General features: G+C 34.7%; 2 protein-coding genes across 2 annotated transcripts in view; one reads left to right on the top strand and one right to left on the bottom strand.

The window, feature by feature from the left end:
* Positions 1-1,776, bottom strand: part of SPATA6L (spermatogenesis associated 6 like) — a 71,623-nt gene extending 69,847 nt beyond the window's left edge. Inside the window, exon 1 of the mRNA XM_065908179.1 lies at positions 1,676-1,776. The gene's annotated coding sequence lies outside the window, so the exon portion shown is untranslated. The remainder of the gene's footprint in view (positions 1-1,675) is intronic.
* CDC37L1 (cell division cycle 37 like 1, HSP90 cochaperone) lies at positions 1,766-19,812 on the top strand. The gene is made up of 7 exons (XM_065908180.1): positions 1,766-2,041; positions 5,521-5,802; positions 8,577-8,670; positions 11,302-11,417; positions 11,771-11,893; positions 15,203-15,367; positions 19,147-19,812. The coding sequence occupies exons 1-7, from the start codon at positions 1,910-1,912 to the stop codon at positions 19,246-19,248; spliced, it is 1,014 nt and encodes a 337-aa protein (XP_065764252.1). The 5' UTR covers positions 1,766-1,909; the 3' UTR covers positions 19,249-19,812.
* The last annotated feature ends 1,976 nt before the right edge of the window (positions 19,813-21,788 follow it).

The following is a 21,788-nucleotide window of genomic DNA, read 5'->3' as shown; positions in this document are numbered from 1 at the left end:
TGCCAATGGAACCCCGGTTTTGCATGTGTGGTGATGCATCTAGCTCCAGGAAATGAATCACAATTTATTTAAGCCAGTTCTGGCCAATGATATATAAGGGTAAGTCACTGGAAGTTTTTCAAATAATAAAAAGCCACAAGTGAGTGGAGCTGTTGTCTTCTCTCCCTTAGTACTTTAGGTTGCTGTAATGTTTTTTCCTAGGTGTTCACTACTAAACTCAAAAGGTTTAGTCACAGTGCTCCTCAACTTTCATTTGTAATTAATTATTAAGGTATAATATTCATTGGAAAATACTGGAGCAGCACAGTACAGGAAAGCTAAAAGTAGAAAGTAAAGATGCTCAGTGACTTCCTTGGCAGTCCAGTGGATAAAACCCCTTAGGCAAGTTTCCCCAGGTGAGATCTTCGGTCTGAGAACTAAGATCCCACATACTGCCAGGCACTGCCAAAATTTTTTAAGTTTTTTTTAAAATGTAAAGATCCTCAGAAACTTTCCTCCCCAGCCCTACTCACCAGGAGTAATCATTAATAATTCTTGTTTATCCTCTAGGAACTTTCTATCACACGTGTACACACAAATTGTTTTTACACAAACTGAATTATTGTGTCTTGACAGATACGTATAGCTATATAAATATACATCTAAGAAAGTTGCCTTTTTTACTCACATTTTGGAGATATTTCTATACCAGCACATTTATATATACTTCCTTCTTTTTGTTCCTTGCCACCAAAAAAAAAAACAAACAAACAAAAAACCTACAATAAACACCTTTGTGGATATATCACTGGTTACTGGTACAAAATAATTGTTGGATAGCTTCCCGGTAATTAAACTGCCAAATCAAAGCATTGAAACCTCTGATACTGTCAAATTACCCATCGGAAAGGTTACACATGTGATATTCTAACAGCATTTCCTCACATCTTGTCTACATTAGGTGTTTACAAACTTCAAAAGATTGAAAACATGGCGTCTGGTTATTTTTATTTGGGTCTTTAATTATTTTGGGGGTCTCTTATTAAGTAGGACAACAATGCCTGATTGTTAAACCCGCAAAAGTTTTGCAAGTCATATACCCTGACGTGACCCCACCTCTTCCCCTTAAAATTTGTGACCTTAGGCAAGCTGTGTCTATTCGCCTCAGAAAAGTGGATAAAGGGAGCACAAAGCTTTACGATTAAACGGCATATCTAGAAATACAAGGAATCCCTCCCTACACATTCGTTATTAGTAGTACTCATATACTAGCGGTATTTTTTAAGCCCCTCAGTATTTTATCTTTGGCATGCTCCTCCTCCCTCCCAAGCTCGCAGAATCCTCGTTGCTTGTAACTCGAAATGAGAGGAAAATTGGCTACTTTTCAAAATTCTCTTCCCTTCAACCGCTCCTACCGCCACCGCCGCTTCAGAAACTGGTTTACATATCCTTAGTAAGTACGGGAATGAGTTGCAGGTTTTAAACAATACGCAAAGTGGAAAGCTTGGTGCGAGCACCTCTCGATCTTCTAGGGCCCACTGTTTACTGCGTAAGAAACTCCAGATAACCAGTATTTAATACGACATGACCCTCAGCGCCAGGGAGAGTAAATCAGCACCGTTGAAGGGATTCGTAAAAAGTTTTCAACAAGTGAGCAGTCCAAACCCAAACCCTACTCCCAAGCCCCGGGACCCACATCCCGCGGCCCCGCCTTCCAATCCGGAAGTGATGTACGATGTGGAGTCCGTCTTTTTCCGCCGTCCGCCGGCTGCGCTGCCGGGACTAACGCGGCGCGTACGTCGGCGTTGGGGCTAGCAGAGGGATTCTGGGTAACGGCCCCAGCCGGCTGGGGCGGCTGGCTCCGCGCAGCGGGTACTACTCACGCCAAGTCCGCTGGCTGTGGGGGTTGTAGGGCCGCGGGCAGCCGGACATGGAGCAGCCGTGGCCGCCGCCAGGACCTTGGAGCCTCCCTCGGGCAGAGGGTGAGGCTGAGGAAGAGAGTGACTTGGACTTGTCCCCCGGTTCTTCTCGCTGTCCGCAGCTGCCGGGAGGCGGCACCCAGGTGAGAAGGGAGCCCGTGTTCTGCGGGGTGGGGGGTGGGGAGGTGTCGTCACCAGGCCCCCAGAGGTCTCTGGCTCTGCGACACTGTTTTGAGCCCCCACCTCCCCCTTTTACCCACCCCGACCCCGGGCGTCGGGGGCCTGATGTCATCTCATTGCTTTGTAACATCTGCTGAGCTCTTCGAAGAGGGGCTGGCCGTCTATTGCCAACCTCCACCTCCACACACACCTTTTTCACCTTGGCTAATTTCTCACCCTTGAAGAAGTTCCTCCCCCCCACCCCTCTTCTGATGGCACCCAGATTTAGGACAGCTCGGTCTATAATGTTGACCCTTTGTCCTCTTGTGCCTGCTCTTATCCGAGCACTTTCTCCTCTTGAAGGTTCTAATATTTGTGCACAGTTGATGGGAACAGTGAATGGTTGTATTTCAATAATTTTCTGAACCCCTGACTAAAGACTTTAGGTCCGGTTTATTTTACTGACTTTTGACATCTGAGCAAATTCTGTAAACCTTGCTTTTGATGCTGGCTTAAATCTCGGCCATTCGCGTCACCATTTCCCCCTTACGTTTATGATTTTAGTTTTGCTTCATACCATTCTTCAGTTAAAAACATATAGGCACGAGCTTGCCTTTTCCTTCAGACTTTTTCCTCAGATTCCTGCCGCTTCCTCTGGTTTTCAGCCAAGCCTTTTTTCCTCTGAAACTTATCCAGATGTGATATAGCACCACTTAGGTTTTTCTGGGTCCCAGCTTAGGGAGTGCTTATATAGTGCTCATGTCACTTGGTCCTGGTTTTTCTCCTAACCTGTTTTCGGAGTATATTTCAGGATCACTGACTAAACACTAATAAGTAAAATACAATGGAGTTTAGGTATCTGCCTTCTAGGCTTCTTATAAAATGGGATCCCTGAAGGCTTAACTGAGTTAATAGTTTTTCTCTAGACTTATCTTGCTGTTAATGAGAATGAGTGATTTAAATTGTTTTCCGATAAGTGTAGGGTCGTTGATCTTAAGCCCAGCTCACAGGGTTAGTTGGCTGCAAAGAGAAAAATGCTGTTTCATAACCACAGACTGTTCTTCAGCCAGTCATTGGGAAAGTACAAGACATTTTTTAGGAGGACAGAATGAGAGTTGATAAGGCGATAGTCACTCACTAATTTTGGATCGCTGGTGTCATCTTTATATACAAAATATGTTATATAAGCATATAATGACTGTGGTACAGAGCGAGAGACAAAGAATGAACAGCAGCTGCCATTGTCAATTTTGAAGGCTTATAAAGAGGATAGAAAGGTCTCAAGAATTTCACTGCTTAGTGTTTGAATCTAAAGTTGAACCTAAAAGACACTGAATTCTAAAAATAGCTGTGTATTAATTTATAACCTTATTTAGCTGACAGGAATTTTAGAAATGATATTAGGCTTATCTCCTTCATTAAAAGTGATTTCCTTGAGACCATGTAGCTAGTCAGTGGCAGAATTAGATCCTGCCACATCCTGGTTTAGAACCCACTTCTGGAACCTAGTACAGTGTTTTTTCCCACCTACTGCACTGCCCATCCTGTGATGTAAAACTTTATTTGGCTGAAACTAACTTTGGTGCTAAAATTTACAACAGCCTTGGTGTAATTTTACCTAATATAGGGAACCTAGACATCTTAATGTCATATGTATAGTTCTGAGATCAAATTAAATGCAATTTGGAACTTAAAGAGATCCTGTTTGGAATATTTTTTAATGTAAAGTTATATTAGTAGACCTTAATGCTAACAGTTCCTTTTTCAAATCTGTGTTTATTAAATATAATCAATCATCTCAATACATGTGGGATAGTTAAATGCCCAAACATAGTCTTTGGAGAAGAATATAAACATTAATCAGTTTTAGAATTTGGAAATAAGATTTCTGTGTTTGACTTGAGAATTTGCTCCTGCATAATTTGACCATGCAAGATATTTCCGTTTGTCCTCATCTTTGTTAGTATTTGGCTTTTCTTACAAAATAAATTTGACAGGTTCATTTGTCTCCTCTTCCTAGTTCCTTCTTAAGCATAGCTAATCTACAATTATTCGTAATCCTATTCTAGAATAACAAAAAGTAAAAGTAAATAATTGGTTGATTAGGACCATGTTGTAAATGAGTAACTGAAACATTTGAATACCACATTTGCCCAACAGAAGTCATTTTTGCCACATTTGCCAACAGAAGCCTGAGGACTCAGCCAGGAAGGAGGAACCTTGCATGCTACTTGCCTTAGAATTCTTTACCACCACTAGTCTGTTCCAGGAAGTCAGGAGTCATTTATTCATCTAAGATTTATTGAATCTAACCCCTCAAGAAGCTTATAGTTGAGTAAATAAGCACTATATTATATGAAAGCTCTCAAATGCATAAAGAAGTATGCATAACTTTGGTGGAGAGGAACAGGATAAGAGGGAAGGGAAGTGATGCTGGAATCTAGGATAGAGATCATGATGCACATGCCATGCTACGAAGTTTGCACTTTAAAAGTTCTCAAGACTCTGTGAATAAGTAAAATCATCATTTTTGTTGGAGAGATCACGCCAAGTCTAGTAGAGAATGGCTTGAGATTAGAAAGGCTATACTTATATAATTGAAGTGAGAAATTATGAGGGCTTGGATAGTGATGCAGGTAAGGGAATAGATTGGAGTAAAATTATTCTGAATACCTACCTTGAAATTGGTCTACATTTTGGCTAAGAAATCATGAAAAATGTGCCTTTAGCTTTTGTTCTATAGAACTGAAGATTAGAAGGAATTAAACATCCACCTTGATACTTTACATGTGGAGGTTGAATAATTGTTAAAACTGAGTACTTTTGCGTCTGAGTAGAACAGAATCACCAGGGTGGACCTAGTGACTTTTTTTCTTTTTAATCAAAAAAATAGCCTATTATTAGGATTAAGTTAAAGGTTATGTATCTGATACAGTCAGTTATAAATAGAAATTTCCAATAAGAACTTCTCAGATTACCAAGGACTGGGGTAATACAGAGAGAAAATAGAAACCAAAAAGTGATTACTTCTAAATAAGCAGTTCTTTGCAGTGAAGAACTTGCAGAGCAAAACTCTAAAGGTCTGGTTTTCAGTATGTTGAGTGATAAGATGATGAACTATATTTAAGCTTTTGTTCTCATTATTTTGTTCCAGGATTATAAAGGCTGTAAATCAAATGTTTGTTGAGGCCCTGCTGTATGCAGAACACTGTGCTAGTTGCCAGGCTTTTTGTTGCTGTTGGTTGTCCAGGGAGAGACACAAATTAACGAAGAAGCTTAGAGTCTCAGTGATGAAACAAGACCTGTAAAATAAAATTGTAACTGCTGGGCACAGAAGGCCGGATACCTATATGCCAAAAACATTGTACAGAAATCCTTGACTAATAGAAAATTGAACTGTTCTACATAAGCATACCGGTTCTGTTGCCTTCTTCATTTCTTAAAAATACTGTTTTTTGTTCAGATGTATAGCCATGGAATCGAAATGGCTTGCCAGAAGCAGAAAGAGTTTGTGAAGAGCTCTGTGGCGTGTAAATGGAATCTCGCTGAAGCTCAGCAGAAACTTGGTAGCTTAGCACTGCATAACTCTGAGTCCTTGGATCAGGAACATGCCAAAGCACAAACAGCAATATCAGAACTGAGGCAACGGGAAGAAGAATGGCGGCAGAAAGAAGAGGCTCTAGTACAAAGAGAGAGAATGTGTCTGTGGAACATGGATGCCATTAGCAAGGATGTTTTTAATAAGGTATTATCTTTTATTGGACCTGCTGATACAAGGAAAGACTGAAATGTGTGTGCAAACCAGTTGTGCATATCTGATAACAAAGCAACAGAATCCTGTAAACAGTATTCAATTTTGACAGTTTAGGAAAAGTGATCATTATGGAAACATGTATCCCAGGTAGTGTCTGATGTTGGTAGTCCTTAATCCAATCGTATGGCTGCAGCATAGCACACTGAATATAAATGTGGGTTCTAGTCAGACTGCCTCAAATGTCAGCTTTGTCACAGCCTGGCTTTGTGACCTTGGGCAGATCCCTTTCCTAAGCCTCAGTTTCCTCAAATATAGAGAGCATGTATAAAGATTAAGCAAGGTAACATCATAGAAGCAGGTAGCATGGGGCCTGGCATGTGGTAAAGATCAGATGTTACCAGAGATTTATGATGTTGCTGTGCTTATCAGCTTGCTTTCAATTTTTTTGTTGTTGTTTAGTCGCTAAGTTGTGTCCAGCTCTTTTGCAATCCCATGGACTGTAACTCGCCAGGCTCCTCTGTCCATGGGTTTTTCCAGGTAAGAATACTGGAGTGGGTTACCATTTCCTTCTCCAGGGGTTCTTCCTGACCAAAGGATAAAACTCATGTCTCCTGCTTGGCAGGTAGATTCTTTACCACTGAGCCACCTGGGAAACCCAACACTAATGTAGTTACTGGTTTTTTCAAGTAAAACAAAGTTTCTCATTGTTATTTACCAGTATGTATTTAGTAACCCTAGATAATAATCTGGACCTAGTGTTACAGGCATTACTGCTGAAAGGAGTAGTAAAATATTTATGCCAAGTTAGTAGTTTATTAGGAGCAGTCTTCTGTTTCTCACTGGATTACATAGACCTTATTCTTTGACTTCCGTATCGGAAAAAGAAGTGGGCAATGAAATAAAGTCATTTTCATCTAAATGTGTAAAGTAATATTTCTTTCTATTTGTACTAAACTCTCAAGCCTCAGGTGTAGACTGCTCATTCTTGTTTAAGTCCACATTCATTTTATCTTTAACCTTCATTATTCTCTAGGTGTACTGTGTAACACTACTTGTTTCTGCTCTGGCATCCACTCTAAAAGCCCCTCCTTCCCCAGGCATCTTTAATTTCTTTCCTCTGGACTAGCTCTAGTCTTGCTACAGCAATAAGTAATACACATAGGTAAATGTCCTGTACTACTAGCCTTATCAGTACTTTACTTTGTAATGAAGGTAAATTATAAGAGTATAACATGCTTCTTGTAAAAAAATAAAACATAGGCCTGTAAAATAGAGTTGAAAGGCTCCCTTCATTTCCCATTTCCCAGAGATAACCGCTATTAACAATGAATCATCTTTCTAGACTTTCTGTGCTTGTACCAAATTATATATTTTTCTTTCCCCTCAACAGAATCATTCTTTAACAGATTGTTCACTATCTCTGTGTATATTGTTCTAAGGGATGTGCCGCCTTAAGTGTTATTTTCCTTATGTTTTGCATTTATACCCCAAAACTATTTAAAATGATCTTTTTATAATAGAGGGAATGGTCAAAACAGTGTTCTTTTGTTTATACAGTTATTGTCTCTTAACACAGTGGTCACAAAGAAAATATTTTTGTCTCTGCTTTTAATTATTTTTTTTCTTAAGTTAGATTCTAATGTAGCCTACATTTTTACCAGAATTAATTAGGACTATCTTTATGTTCCAGTCATTTGCTGAAAATCATGCATTCATTTTGTTGGGGAGCTTGAGATTTGAGACGACGGGTCTAGATCTGACAACTTGATAGCTGCTAGCCATATGTGCTATTGAATACTTGAAATGTAGCTAGTCCAAACTGAGATGTGCTGTAAGTGTAAAATACACACCAGCTTCCGGTGGCTTAGTACCAAAAAAGTAAAATGTTTCATTAATAATTATTTATATTGCTTATATGTTGAAATGATAATATGTTGGATATGTTGGGTTAAATAGATAACATTATTTCCTCTTTCTATATTTAATGTGACTGATAGAAAACTTTACAGTTGTGACTTGGATTGTATTTCTGTTGGACAGTGCTGGTCTAGATGGCAGGATATACAAAGAGGAAAAAAAATGCTTTTATTTTGAAATATATAAACTTATGTGCTTCCTGACTGTAAACTGGCAGAGAGCTAGTTTTCAATTTCCATTTTTGGCAGTAATGATCTCAAGGTTTAAATGTGATCACACAATGTTCTGAGAAACTTTTTGCCAGTTTTTGTGGCCAAATAAAAACTTCATCTTGGTCTGTTTTATGACTTTTAACTGAAAATAAGCACTTCCTTAATAGAAGTTTATGCATGATTTCAGAATCAAACTGTTTAGCCTCTCCTAAGAAAAGTTTATGACAAAGGTCTATTTTAGGTTTATGTCTTAGGAAAATTTTGTAGTAAATGTACTGTATAATCTTTGAATTTCTGGGTTTGTTTCCACCAAGAACTCCAAAGATTAGACTAGAGTTGCAAATATTTAATGAAAATGAATAATGCAAAAATAAATTATGATAAATTATGCATGTAAAGGATTTTTCTATACCTGCCTTTGACAGGCATATTTGGTTTTACAAGAAAGTTAATTCATTTGTTTTTCTCTGTGATTTCTAAAATAGAGTTTTACAGACGAATTTAATGATACAATATCAATTTACTGTATCATCTTTTTTAATGTCTATAAGAAGGATTGCTGGGCATTCAGTATCTGAGAAAGAAGATCCAATTAGAATATAAAATCTGATTTTAACTTCAAAACTTTTTTCTTAGAGTTTTATTAATCAAGATAAAAGAAAAGAAACAGAAGATGAAGATAAATCAAAATCATTTATGCAGAAACATGAGCAGAAAATTAGACATTTTGGTAAGTCTACTACTTGAGTTTCCTTCTTTTGTAATGTTTGATATCATAAATATATGTACAGAAACTTAATTTATAAATTAGAGACAAACTCCAGTTGTATAGCTACTTCTGGCACAGTTGTCTTTGACTCGTTTTAGAGCTATACATAAAAAATAGAGTGATAGAGTAAACTGAATTGTGAAAAAAAGCAGAATTCAACCTGTTTGTATAATGCTACCCTCTATGACCTAGTTGTTATTTTTTTTTTTCTTTTTTTACTACCTAGACTCCTTGCATTTCCCAACTAGTCCCTGCTTTTGTCTTTTTTTATTTTTGCTTTCCTGGTATCTGGTTATCTTAGGGTTGTAAGATCACCATTTTTCAGATTTTGGATATGATGCTATACAATTCATGCAGATCCTTCAACTGTCATTCAGATAAATAACAAGTAACAGAATACAATCTATAATAAGTAAGAGAAATATACATACAAAGAACTGAAAAATAGTTTTCTCTACTGGAGAAAAGCGATCGGATGGGGGTTGATTTAAGTGAAGGCTTCCCAGGGAAGCCTTCTGAGGGAACATCTGAGTTAGATTTTGAGGAACATGTAGGCGCTTTCCTGTACATGAAGGGAGGCAAGGCAGCAGCCACAGCATGTACAAAGCCAGAGTCGGGAGGTAGTATGATATGTCCTAAGAATTATAAGCAGTAACAGTACTGCTGGAGTGAAAATGCTACTGGGGAGTATAATGTGTCAATTTAGTAAATATATGTTAATAAGCTTTTAAAGTGACATTTTGAGACTTTTTTCTATTGGTGGTTTTCTCCCAAAGTATGTAGAATTTCATTCATCCTTATGTCAGTATAATGGATACTACTTTAGTTTTTTATTTCTTTTTTGTAGTTTATTCATAAAATTTATTAATTTTTCTCATACTTTTTATTTTAAAAAATGAAATAAACTTGTATTCTGTTTAATTCAATAATAGTTTCTGAAGAAGTAAGTAAAGTTTATTTTATGCACATATTATCATTCCAGCATTATTTATTATAGAAACAAACAGAAAAACTATGGTCATCCTCAAGAGTTGATTTTGTCTCCATTATTGAATAGATAGTTTAAAACCTTTAACATTTAGTGACACCCTTTTTCACAGCCCTTAAAAGTGTCACTAACCCTTTCGTAAATTCTCTTTCCTTCAAAAGAGACCAAAACGGATAGGAATTTTGTGCCTGAGTAAGTCACAGTGCTGCCATGGAGAGGTAAACAGGAGAAGCAGTGATCTCTCTGAATAGTTGATAGAGTTGAAAATATTTCCTCTTCAGAAGTGTAACAAAGCTAAGGCAACATTGCTGTATAGGATTTATTTTATGGCATCAGGTATAAGAAATAAGGATTATACTTTCTTTAGATCTGACCCCTAGAAGTTATTACTTAAATTCTTTCACTGTAGTTTGAGAAGAAGTTTAAAGTCACTTAAATAATCATTATGTTTCTCAGAATTTAAAATGACCTAGTCACTGTATCCAAAGTGTTGGGGAAATAACGATAAAGCTTGTAAAACTCTTTATGAGAAAATGCTAAAATGCTGTTTTCCAGTTTTTTTAATGAGGAAAAAATCATTTATTTTTCATTGATTTCTTTGTGTTACTGTGTGTTTCTCAGTAAGACATTTGTCCTCAGTTTTGTTTTTACTTATGTTCTGATGTGGAACTTTAATATACAGAAGTTCATTTTGTGTCTAGAGAAAAGATTTATTACCAAACTATTGAGATAGCCTTGTAAAATTTCCATGATGATTCTTGGATAACTTTCTTGGTTGGATGAATCTAGATAAAGGTCAGCACTTTGCTGATTCTGTGATTATTTGGGTGGTATCAACTTTTTGGCCAAATTTCTTACTAATTTGGGTAAAGATGACAGTACTGTACACCTTTAGTAGCATTTGGATTAGTTTGGTATTTTAAAGCAAAATGGCAGCATTTCCAAATATACTTAACCAACTTTTATAAAGAGTTTATTTTCTGTGTCTAAACAGTGATCATGATTAAATGGTTAACGTGACTAAAATGGTTAAACTATATTTACTACTATAACACTGACTGGATTGGTTTCCCATGCAGTATTTTACTATATCAGACATTTTAGTAAATTAGAGGAAATGTAATTTTCCTGAATCTTTTATTGAGTCTTTGTTGGCTCAGTGTAGTTTACTTTTGAAAAGTAAAGGTTTGAAAAGAAAGGTTTTGCTTTCTTTTCCATCTTCCCAATAGAAAAATTTGTATTCTATGAATAAATAATACTGAATCTCCTGAAATTATCTGTACTTAATGTTAGCCTAGAATGACCGACCAGTCATGTCTATTTGCCTGGGATTTTGGGCTTTCCCTAGATACAGGACTTTTATAGCTTTAAACCAATCACCCTACTTTATCCTGACAAATTATTTGAAATAAAATTTGCTGTGAATTTTAAAAGCTATTTCCAGTATGCCGGGTATTGCTTTATTATCTATCTTCGTTTGCTCTTTTACCATAACATTTCTGTGGTAATACGAGCTGTCTTTAAAGAGAATCATTTTAAAATACCATTTCTTTGCTTACAGGAGGAAAGTATTTGACATTCATGGTTTAATTCTTGTTTTACAGGTATGTTGAGTCGATGGGATGATAGTCAGAGATTTTTGTCTGACCATCCATACCTTGTATGTGAAGAAACTGCTAAATATCTTATTTTATGGTGTTTTCATCTAGAAGCTGAACAGGTATCATGTGAAACTTGAATTTCTGAGAACCTTAGTGGAATGCTGATTTGCTTCTTTTTTTTCCCCCCATTAGTTTAAATGTAAGCAGAAAGGTCATTAAATGGAATTCCAATTTTGTTTTGTTTTCAGGATCTGCTTGAGCTTACTGTTGGCATCTTTCTTTAGTTATTTCAGTTAGCATAGGGAAACTTTTTTCCAATGTGCTTTCCCTGCCTTCTTGTCCCCTCATCTCTCTTGTTCCATACTATAAACCTTCTTCTTTTTTAACCTATTAAAAATTCATGTTTTAAAAATTCAAATAGTAATCACAATATTAAGTATATTTCTTGTAATTTTAATCTGTTTATTTTCAGAAAGGGGCTCTAATGGAACAAATAGCACATCAAGCAGTTGTAATGCAGTTTATTATGGAAATGGCCAAAAACTGTAATGTGGATCCAAGAGGATGTTTTCGCTTATTTTTCCAGAAAGCCAAAGTAAGTAGCTATTTGGTATTATTATTTTCTTTTTTTTTTTATTGAAGGATAATTGTTGTTTGGTATTATTAAATGGGAAAGTTAGGCTTTAGCGGAAACCTCTTTTTGTCCTTACACATCAAAGGAGGCTATCCAACTAGGATGCCACAGGCTAGATTCTGTAGATTTTATAATGAAAAGAAAAAGTATATTGCTGTTTTTATGCTAATTTAGATTTTAAGAGGCTGTACTACAGCATTATGTGAACTGGAGACCCAAATACATGAATGTGTATATTCAGGAAAATTAGAGGAATGGTTTGAGAAAAAAAAAACTGTAATTCATAGAATATTATGCATCTTTCAAGATTATATGAAAATTATATGAGGTATTTTTAATCTGAGAAAATGCTTTGCTATAAAGTGAAAAGACACAATACATATTTATATATGTAGGATAATGTCACCTATATTAAAGAAAAATAAATATGTTTAGAAAGATCGACATTTCACACTCACTAAATTAGTAATGATTTAAAAGTTGTTCAAGAAGTAGAGCAATAGTAATTCATATTAACTGCCTGTAGGAGTGTAAAGTGGAGCAGTAGTAATTCATATTAATTGCCTGTAGGAGTGTAAATTGGTGTAACCACTTTGGAAGATTTTCTTGTAAAATTGAACAAGGCAAGTGCCAATAGCCAGAAATTCTCCTAGATATATACCCTTGAAAAAAATTTCTCAACATGTGATCCAAGGATACTCAAGGGTCTTCAAGACCCTTTCCAGAGGCCCTGAGTCAAAATTATTTTTATAATAATACTAAGATGTTATTTGTCATTTTCACTCTCCTTCTTGCGTGAGTGTGCAGCTTGGATTGATACAGAAGCAGATGTATGAATACAGCTATCTTCTTTTAAGCCCAGACTTCTCACTAAATAGTTTGTTTTAGAAATATAGTTTAAAGATATATATATATATATGTGTTATATGTTAAAAATGTTAACATGTAATGATTTTGTTATTATATTTCAGTTAATATTTAATTCCTCAGTTTTAATTTCTAACATGTAATTATTGATAGATACAGTCCACATAAACAGGAGCTCTTTAGATTCCTCAACAATTTTCAGGAGCATGAAGCAGTCCTGAGACTATAAAGTTTGAGAATTTGCTGCCCTAGAAAAACTCCTATATATGTGCTTCATAGAAGTGTTTGTAGTAGCAAGAAGTCTGGGAACAACCCAAGTATCTGTTAACAGTAGAATGAAGAAATTGTGGTATATTCATTTAGTAATATACTAATCAGCATTGGCATGGATAAAAAAACAAGAAACTGAAAAAACAAGTCTCAGAATGAAATACCTGCTATTATTTTTAAAGTATTTTATATTTTAACAAGCAGAACTAAATAAATATATTGTTGAGGGATATGTAAACAGTAAAACTGAAGAGACAGAGGAGTGATTGACAAGTCACAGTTGTAACCTCAGAGAGAGATGAGATGCTCATTTTTGAAACTGATCTATAAAGTACTAGTATTGATCTGTTTCCTAATTTTTGTTGGGTACGTAGTACGATTTTTGCCCAGTAAATTGTACCTATATATTTTACGTGATTTTTTGCATATTTGATACATTTTAGCATACACAATTAGAAGTTAGAAGAAAATGTACCAGAAGTTTAATTTTGATTATACTTGAGTGGTAGAATTACAAATGGTTTCCATTTTCTTTTTCATGTACTACAAAGAACATATTTCCTTTTATAAATAGAGAAAAACATTGTATTTTTAAATTATAAAAATTTTTTAGTGTGGCAGAAGTTGTACCTTCTGCTGTTAAAATAGGAAATTTTCCCAAAGCAGTGGTTTTAATGAGTAAATGATTGAGTTGGTATTTTAGACTTCTGATGACTGTTTTAAATTTTGACACACAGGCATTAAAAAAAAAAGTTTCTTCTTCATCTTACATTAAAGGATGTGTTTGAACTAGTGTTTAATAGCATAATGGAACATAGTCATACAATATGTATTTTTTGACATGTATAATACTTTGACAAAATAGAACTGAACAACTCCGAAGCTATAGATCTTAACATTTTGTTCTTAATATTTTTTTAATTAAGAAATAACTTTCATGAACTGTTTGCTTTGTGAAAGGTATTCTAAGCACTTCACATGGATTAACTTATTAAACATAACATTTTATAAGGATAATTACTTTTTTTTACAAATGAGGAAGTTAGCATAGAGAAATTGAGCAGGTGACCCATAGGTTGCTTAATAAAACAAAAATAAATCAAGTCTCTCTAGATCTAAATACCTAGGGTTTAGGCATGCAGTAAGGTCAGCAGTTGTGTCACTTGATTACTTTAATGGTTTGTTGCATAACCGTTTCAGAAGGATTACTTTTGGATATGAATGCTAACATTCCATGTGTCTCCATAAGTACCATTTATTGACTATAAAGTGAAGTGTTATAAAGAAATGACTCCTAAATTCATAAAAAAAATACAGAATAGCAGCACAGAACATTGTGTGCATTATTTATATAGATATTGATGCTAATAACTAATCCACAGGTTTTAATGCAGTTATACAACCTAAACTACATTAAAGAGAAAAATCACACTGCAGACAAATGGACCCAGTGATAATTCAGGAATGAAACTTTGACAGAATCTTTTCCACCACTCGAACTTAAAACCTATGTTCTATTGTGTAGGATGTGCTCTGTGTCATTTTTTTAATCTGCAAAGGAAATATTTATAAATGGAGGCTACTGCCAAAGGATATTTTGCATTAAGAACTTTGTTTATATTATATACATTATGGAGAGAATTCCCCTCCCTCAACATAACTCACTGTACTTTTTTCTTTCCATAATCTTGAAAAGAATGTACTTGCGTAACTAAAACAGTAAGATATTTTCATACCAAAGTTAAACGTTGACTTTAATTGGTCTTCAGCTTTTAACAAATTAGGGACTTTAGGGTTAGAGAATTACTAACAACAGGTAGTAAGTGTTTCCGCATTAACTGACAGAGAATTAGAAGCTTTATTACATTTGTGTGTGTGTGTAAAGAAGGGTTGTTTCTTATTAGTTTGTTTTATTTTGCTGAAGCAGAGGGAAATGAAGCAAACCAATCTTTAATATTCATATAAAACAGGCAGTTTTCAGAAATCTGACAGAGATCTTGGTGGTTTCTACATTTAACCTGTTCACCTCATCTTTACTTCTTCCACTTCAGGCCTGGTATATGCTTTGTTAGAGTTTACTGTGTGGTCTGGAAATCTTGAAAATCAGTCTTTTTGTTTGTTTGTTTTTTCAAGGCAGAGGAGGAAGGTTATTTTGAAGCATTCAAAAATGAACTTGAAGCTTTCAAGTCAAGAGTCAGACTTTATTCTCAATCACCAAATTTTCAGCCTATGACAGTTCAGAATCATGTTCCCCATTCTGGTGTTGGATCTATAGGTTTATTAGAGTCCTTACCACAGGTAAGTTGAAAAAGTAAATATTTTATAAATGTATTCACATAATATTTGTCCTTTTGGACTTCTCTTTCTTCTTATATGTGTGGTCATTTTAAATATTCTTGCCTCAAAAGATAACTCTGAGTTTCATCTCATGCCATGTTTTGGCAAGTCTCATCCATCTCTTGGGTATTTTAGAGAGACACCAAATTCTACTCTTTTAAATATAGAAGAGATGAGGACTATCTAAGCATTCTTAAGGGCACATGTTACCTGTTGATCATCTAAGTCATAACCTTCTCAAGATGGCTCCAACATCCCATCCTGAGTAGAACTATACTGTTAAGAATTGAAGATGAATTAACTCCAAGCATATACCCAAGTAGCAACAGAGGTGATTTATTGCATGAGTTTATTAGTATTATCTTTTTAAATGTTGGTGTGGCCTACCAGATATAACATTTTAATACAAATTAATGTAACTTATGCCGAACTCTTATTTCTGGTAATATTGGTCAACTGTTTAAGCATCTTAGAAGTTTGCGATTAGATTAAGATAAAATTATCTCACTAGCATGAAAGAATTTATGTCAAAAAAAGGAAGTTGGACCACTGGGCCTGCCTGATTCTATTTAGAATTATAATTTTAAGTTATCACTAGGAAGTTGCTGCCCATTTTGGTTTTAGTAGCATTTAAATTGAACCAATCATCTCTCATTTTCAGACCAGCTTTAGCATTTTAGCCTATTGCCTACATAGTGGAAGGGAAGTCTCACTCAGAAGACGGTATGAAGAGAGACCTGTATTTATTTTTAATTCTCAAGAGCTGTAGGAATTGAGATTTTCAATGCCTTGACTTTATAGCTATAATTTCACTAGTTCCAGTTATTTGTAGGCCAAAGGGACAATTTAAGGAAAGCAATTGATATTTAATGCAGCCAAAAATATAATTCTCAAGGATAAGAAAGAAAATCTGATTTTTAAATAATTAGTAATGTTACCCCTTAGTTAAGACATGTGAGCAACATTCTCCCTCAGTTTGTCCCCAGATTACTTCTTAATGCTGTTTTAATAAGGTGATGATATTCTCTGCAGTTGAATGTGGTCTTTAAGAAATTTTATGACTAAGTCACTGTCAAGTCCAACATACAAACCTCCTAAAACTAAGGTGTCACATAATGAATGCAGAGGAAAAAAAGAGACTTTTGAGGATGCACCTGATTCTAAACATAAGAGAGAAAAGAGAAGATTTCAGCTAGAGCCACAGAAACACAGTCATCTGCTTGAGGGAAGGATAAGATGGAAAACAACCTGAGAGATCAAGTTGTCAACTGAGAGGAGATTTGGAAGAAGAGCTTAAAATAACAGCTTATTTTTATTATATCAATTTATAGATTACAAAACACTTGTATGGGTATCTCATTTAATCTTTTCAAAAAAACTCATTTTCATTTTATGGATGAATAAAGTGAAGCTCCTGTAGGTTAAGTAGCCTGCTTGAAGTCAATACAATAAGTGATGGAGCTATTATTCTAATCCTGGATTTTTGTCCTACTCCACTGCTCATTCACCTACATCATAAACTGTTGAATCACATACTAGAAATATGACAAGATGCTCAGTTGTGTGCTCTTGGGAAGAACTGGTCTCTGAGACAGTAAATGTATTGAGAATGTTACTGGATGAGAATATGGGGTAATCAGTGGGATTTAAGTGTACATTAGGTTAGGTATATTGATTGCTTTTTGTTTAAGTCTCTTCAGTTCTTAGGGCTTCACTAGTGGCTCAGCAGTAAAGAATCCACCTGGAATTCAGAAGATGCGAGTTCAATCCCTGGGTTGGGAAGATCCCCTGGAGAAGGGAATGGCAACCCGCTCCAGTATTCTTGCCTAGGAAACCCCGTGGACAGAGCAGCCTGACAGGCTGCGGTCCATGGGGTTGCAAGAGTCGGACATGAACCCACTATCACTGCCACCTTCAGTTCTTAAGGAGATGGGTAGATGAATTTTAAAGAATCTCTTTAGCTACCTCTAGTAGTCAAAATTCTCTCATAAAAACTGGAACCTAGTCTTAATAGTAACTGTAAGCTCTGTTGGACCTGGATGGTCAGAAAAGGTCTTAGCAGCCTGTCTCTTTGGAGAATGGGATAATGTAACAAGCTATTAATTATTTTTTATAAAACTTAAATTTAGATAACAGTTTAGCTTTTAATCTCTTTTTTAAATTGACAACAATCTTATGAGATAGACCAAATACATTATCCTTAATTTTGAGAGAACTGAACCAATGCCCCCTGAACAGAGATGTAAGTAACAGTTACCTTAGGCTTATCCTATATACTAGCTTTTACTGTTACTCAATTTTGATTAATTATTTTCTCTGAGGATGGCATTATACTAAGTGGAAGAGTCAGGGTTAGAACTTAGGTCCAAGATTACTTTAGTGTACCAGACTTCAGGCAGTTATTTATGCCACTCCCTTCATACAAAACCTTATTGACAATAATCCAGTTAACTTCTTGTTCATTTTTTGACTTTTACAATAAAGAATCACAAAGTATTGTACTTAATAAAGATATTTGAGAATGCTTCCTCCCTTTGGGATGGAGAGATCTGATATCTATGCCCTGTATGGACTGTTTTCCTCATTGATGTATATTAAATAAACAGATGAAAGTAGGTGATTCATAATAAAACTAAATAGCTAGGAGATATTCAGAACAACTGAGTAGACAAAATTGAATTATTGGAAGAATTTCCTTAAAGTCCTGGGTCTTAAGGGCTTATGTCTCTATTCATGGTGCTTTAGTAATAGTGGTTTTATTTTTGCATTTATTGAATAAGGTTTTCTGTTCCTAGTTTTAGAAATGAACAAAATTAGAACATTTTTAAGTTTTCTGTTTAAAAAAATAAAACCTAAATTACACTGTTCTTTTGTTTTCAGCTTTTTAAGTACAGGTCTCTTTCAGAATATTTCTCACTTGAGTTTGTTTTAATCTTTGAGAAACCAAAATAGATTCTGAAGGTAGCTATAACTTTCACTTAGTAAATAGATTTTTTTTTTTTACCTTATTCTAGGGTTTTTGTAATTTTAATATTTACTATTATAATTAGATAGTAATCATCATAATACCTTGCTGACTTAAAGCCATCTTTTAAATTGTCAATAGCTGTATACATATAATCACATAGATATAGCCTTATATGATTAGTTAAAATTAGTTTTCTTTTTTTTGGTATTTGTAGTCATTTATTGGAGGCTGCTGTGGAAATCAGTGGGTTTGAATCCCAGTTCTGCCACCAACTGTTTTATCTTGATTTAGTGGCAGTAAATCTCTTTACATCATCAAAACATTTTCTCATCCTTAAAATGGAGATCGTGTGGGGATTAAATCTGTATGTAAATTAAATACTGTATGTAAAGTGAAAGAAAGTGAAGTCGCTCAGTCGTGTCCGACTCTTTGCAACCCCATGGGCTGTAGCCTACCAGGCTCCTCTGTCCATGGGATTTTTAAGGCAAGAATAACGGAGTGGGTTGCCATTTCCTTCTCCATATAGTTTTCTTAAATGAAGGGAAGAGGTAGTGTTTGTTACATTTCTTTTTTACATATATCATTCTGTCTTTGTCACATCTCTTTGAATTAAGTGGTAGTAATCTATTATTTTTTTCTTTATCATCTCGGGTTTCAACCAAGTGTTGAACTATTCTGCTATACTGCAGAGAGAGAATGTGAAACTGAATGTGCAGTTGCATGTACTGACAAAACTGATGATCATCCATTCTTTCCTCTCTATACTTTTCAGAATCCAGATTATCTTCAGTATTCTATCAATACAGCTCTCTGCAGTTTAAACTCAGTGGTACATAAAGAAGATGATGAACCGAAAATGATGGACACTGTATAATTTGGTTAAGACTGCTGAAGCCAAGTACTATTTTGTTACAAGAAAGGAAGAACTTGGCTATTTTCTTGACACTTTTATGGGTGCTGCACTTTATTTTTGTTCGGTTTTTGATGGGAGGGAAAACAGAGTACTGAAATGTTTTGTAAAATTTTTTTTTTTTTATGTGCTGCTAGGTTTTTTTTTTGTTTGTTTTGTTTTTTCCTGAAGAGAGGAGTGGTACCATATGTTGCAAGAAGTCAAACTGGACTTTTTTTGGGTTTTTTGGCTACTAATTTGCCTTTAATCTTACTGTTCTCAATTTTGGAATCAAAGTATGAAAATCTGCACAAATGCAATGTTTACAAGAACTGGTTGATTCTAGGAGGCATCTGCTACAGTCTTTTTATATGGATATGTACATGTCCTACTCTACAAAAATGATTAAAGATTAAAATGTATCCTATTGCTAATTTAGCTGTCAAATCTGGTGTTTCATCATATTAAAAGCAATAAATCAGTAGTTGATAATCTGCTTTACTAAATAAGCTGGGTAGTACAAATTAAAAGTCTTTCCCCTTAAAATAATACTACATTTGTTTCTTCAGCACCATCAGTTAAATCCTTGACTATAGTATCAATTTTATATGGATATTAAATTAACCCCCAAGTATTCTCAGACTTATTTCCCTTAGAAGTTGATTTTACCCTATTGACATTTTAGTATGAGGGTTATATAGTGATATAAAAAGTGATAAAGCTCATAACAGATTTTTTTTTTCACAGTAAGATCCAACTTCAAGTTCACTCTTAATTTCTTGACATAGTCTGGGATCTCTCAGGGAGCAAGTTTTAAAAGAACTAATGGCCTAAAAAAAAAAAGAACTAATGGCCTGTAAAACAAATAGGAAAAATAATCTGATTTTTTAAGTTACAGTTATTGTTTTACTCTGATGTGGCCCAAAGACCTTTTTAAAAGGCAAGAGACATCTTTTGACATGAACTCCTTATTTCTAAGAATTTGGTGATCCTTATTGGTAATGATGGCTTTTACTACATTGGTCATTCCTCTCTTTAGCTCAGTTACCATAGAATGCTTCTGAGCTTTAATACTTACCTATATAATTCACTTTAAATATGCCAGGATATTTGATGATTCATTTTACTAGGAATGAGATGACAATGTTAATTATGCTATCCTTATTATTTAAGGATTAACCTTCTGACTTACAGGAACATGAGCTTTGATTTGCATCAGATGTACTCTTTGGTGGCTCAGTCCCATTGGGACTAGTAGTAAACATGTAGAAGATGACCAAATAGGATTTGGACTACACGTCTCAATTTGAGAAGTCACCCACATGGTGATCAGATCTGTGATAGTGGCTTCACTTGCACCTTGTTTTACACTAACCTGAGGTGATAAGGCACTTAGCACTCATAGAAACAGATTGGAGTTATTGAATCATACATATGTAACATCACAATCTTCCTGGTTTTCAGAATAAAACTTGTTTTTGTGCTTTTAATATATACTCTATAATAAAATGTTTGACTAATTTATGTGGTAGCATTCATCAGCCAGTATTTTTTTTAACCAGTGACCTAGTTATAGAAGTTTTCTGCTGCTGCTTTTTTTTTTTTTTTTCCTATTTTGGAGCAAGCTCTTGTTTTTTCTGTCATATCAAATGGAGAATGAACATAGGAATAAAATTGCCAGCTTCATAGTAAAGTAACTTGAACCATTACTTTCTATTTCTCAACCTCACTTTTCCCCAGGATTTGCCTGTAAGCTCTAAATTGTTTTTAATTTCATTTTGCCTTAAATTAGAGATATTAAAAACTGAAGATTGGAAGGAGGGAAATTATCAGCAAACTGAATTACACTATTCCTGAAGGATATTTTTGGTTTTTATTTTCTAAAATATGAATTATTTAAGAACTATTTAAAATTTGGTTATGTATATGCTTTTACTTAGGAAAGTGTTGTATGTTTTCAATGTGAAAGTGATTGGATTTATTTTGGGAACTACTGACTGATGCCATAATTTGCACCTAAAGACTATAACTTACAGTTTAGCAGTACTTTAGTACTCAGAACAATAAACTGACATCCTTTTTATTTTTCTTTATTTTGCTAAGAATGAATTCCTATTAGGAGAAATGTCTCTGTTTCTTAAATAATAAGGGTATACTAAGCAAAGGAATAATTTTTCAGGTTGCACAATTTTCTCCAAATTATACAAACCATGGAAAATCTAAACAAATGAAGTATCTTCGATATCAAAGTGTCAATCAGAGATTCTTCATTTGATAAATCTTTTAATAAAAGATTTTTTAAATAGCTATCTCTACAGTCCTTGTTCAGTTTTATCAGTGGTGGTAGATATAACACTGATTTAAATCAAAGATTATTCTCTAGGAGAGAAATGAGTAATATTCTCATCCATTTATACTGTGGGTTCTTTCAGATTTTGCCTAGTGAGCTCACATTCTGTAATTTCTTCCTAGGAAAATTGGGACTTCTGTCAGACTGGCATTCCTATTACCCTTTTAAAGTGAAC

The sequence above is a fragment of the Muntiacus reevesi genome, chromosome 17 (assembly GCF_963930625.1).
Source record: "Muntiacus reevesi chromosome 17, mMunRee1.1, whole genome shotgun sequence".
Classification (NCBI taxonomy): domain Eukaryota; kingdom Metazoa; phylum Chordata; class Mammalia; order Artiodactyla; family Cervidae; genus Muntiacus; species Muntiacus reevesi.
The sequence above is the reverse complement of the archived record's forward strand: the minus strand, read 5'-3'. Positions and strand labels throughout refer to the sequence as shown.

Excerpts from the sequence above, each read along its gene's own strand:
- CDC37L1 (XM_065908180.1), top strand. The coding sequence starts at position 1,910 with ATGGAGCAGCCGTGGCCGCCGCCAGGACCTTGGAGCCTCCCTCGGGCA. Across the intron at positions 5,803-8,576 it reads GCAAGGATGTTTTTAATAAG|AGTTTTATTAATCAAGATAA; the intron begins GTATTATCTTTT and ends CTTTTTTCTTAG. Across the intron at positions 15,368-19,146 it reads TATTAGAGTCCTTACCACAG|AATCCAGATTATCTTCAGTA; the intron begins GTAAGTTGAAAA and ends TATACTTTTCAG.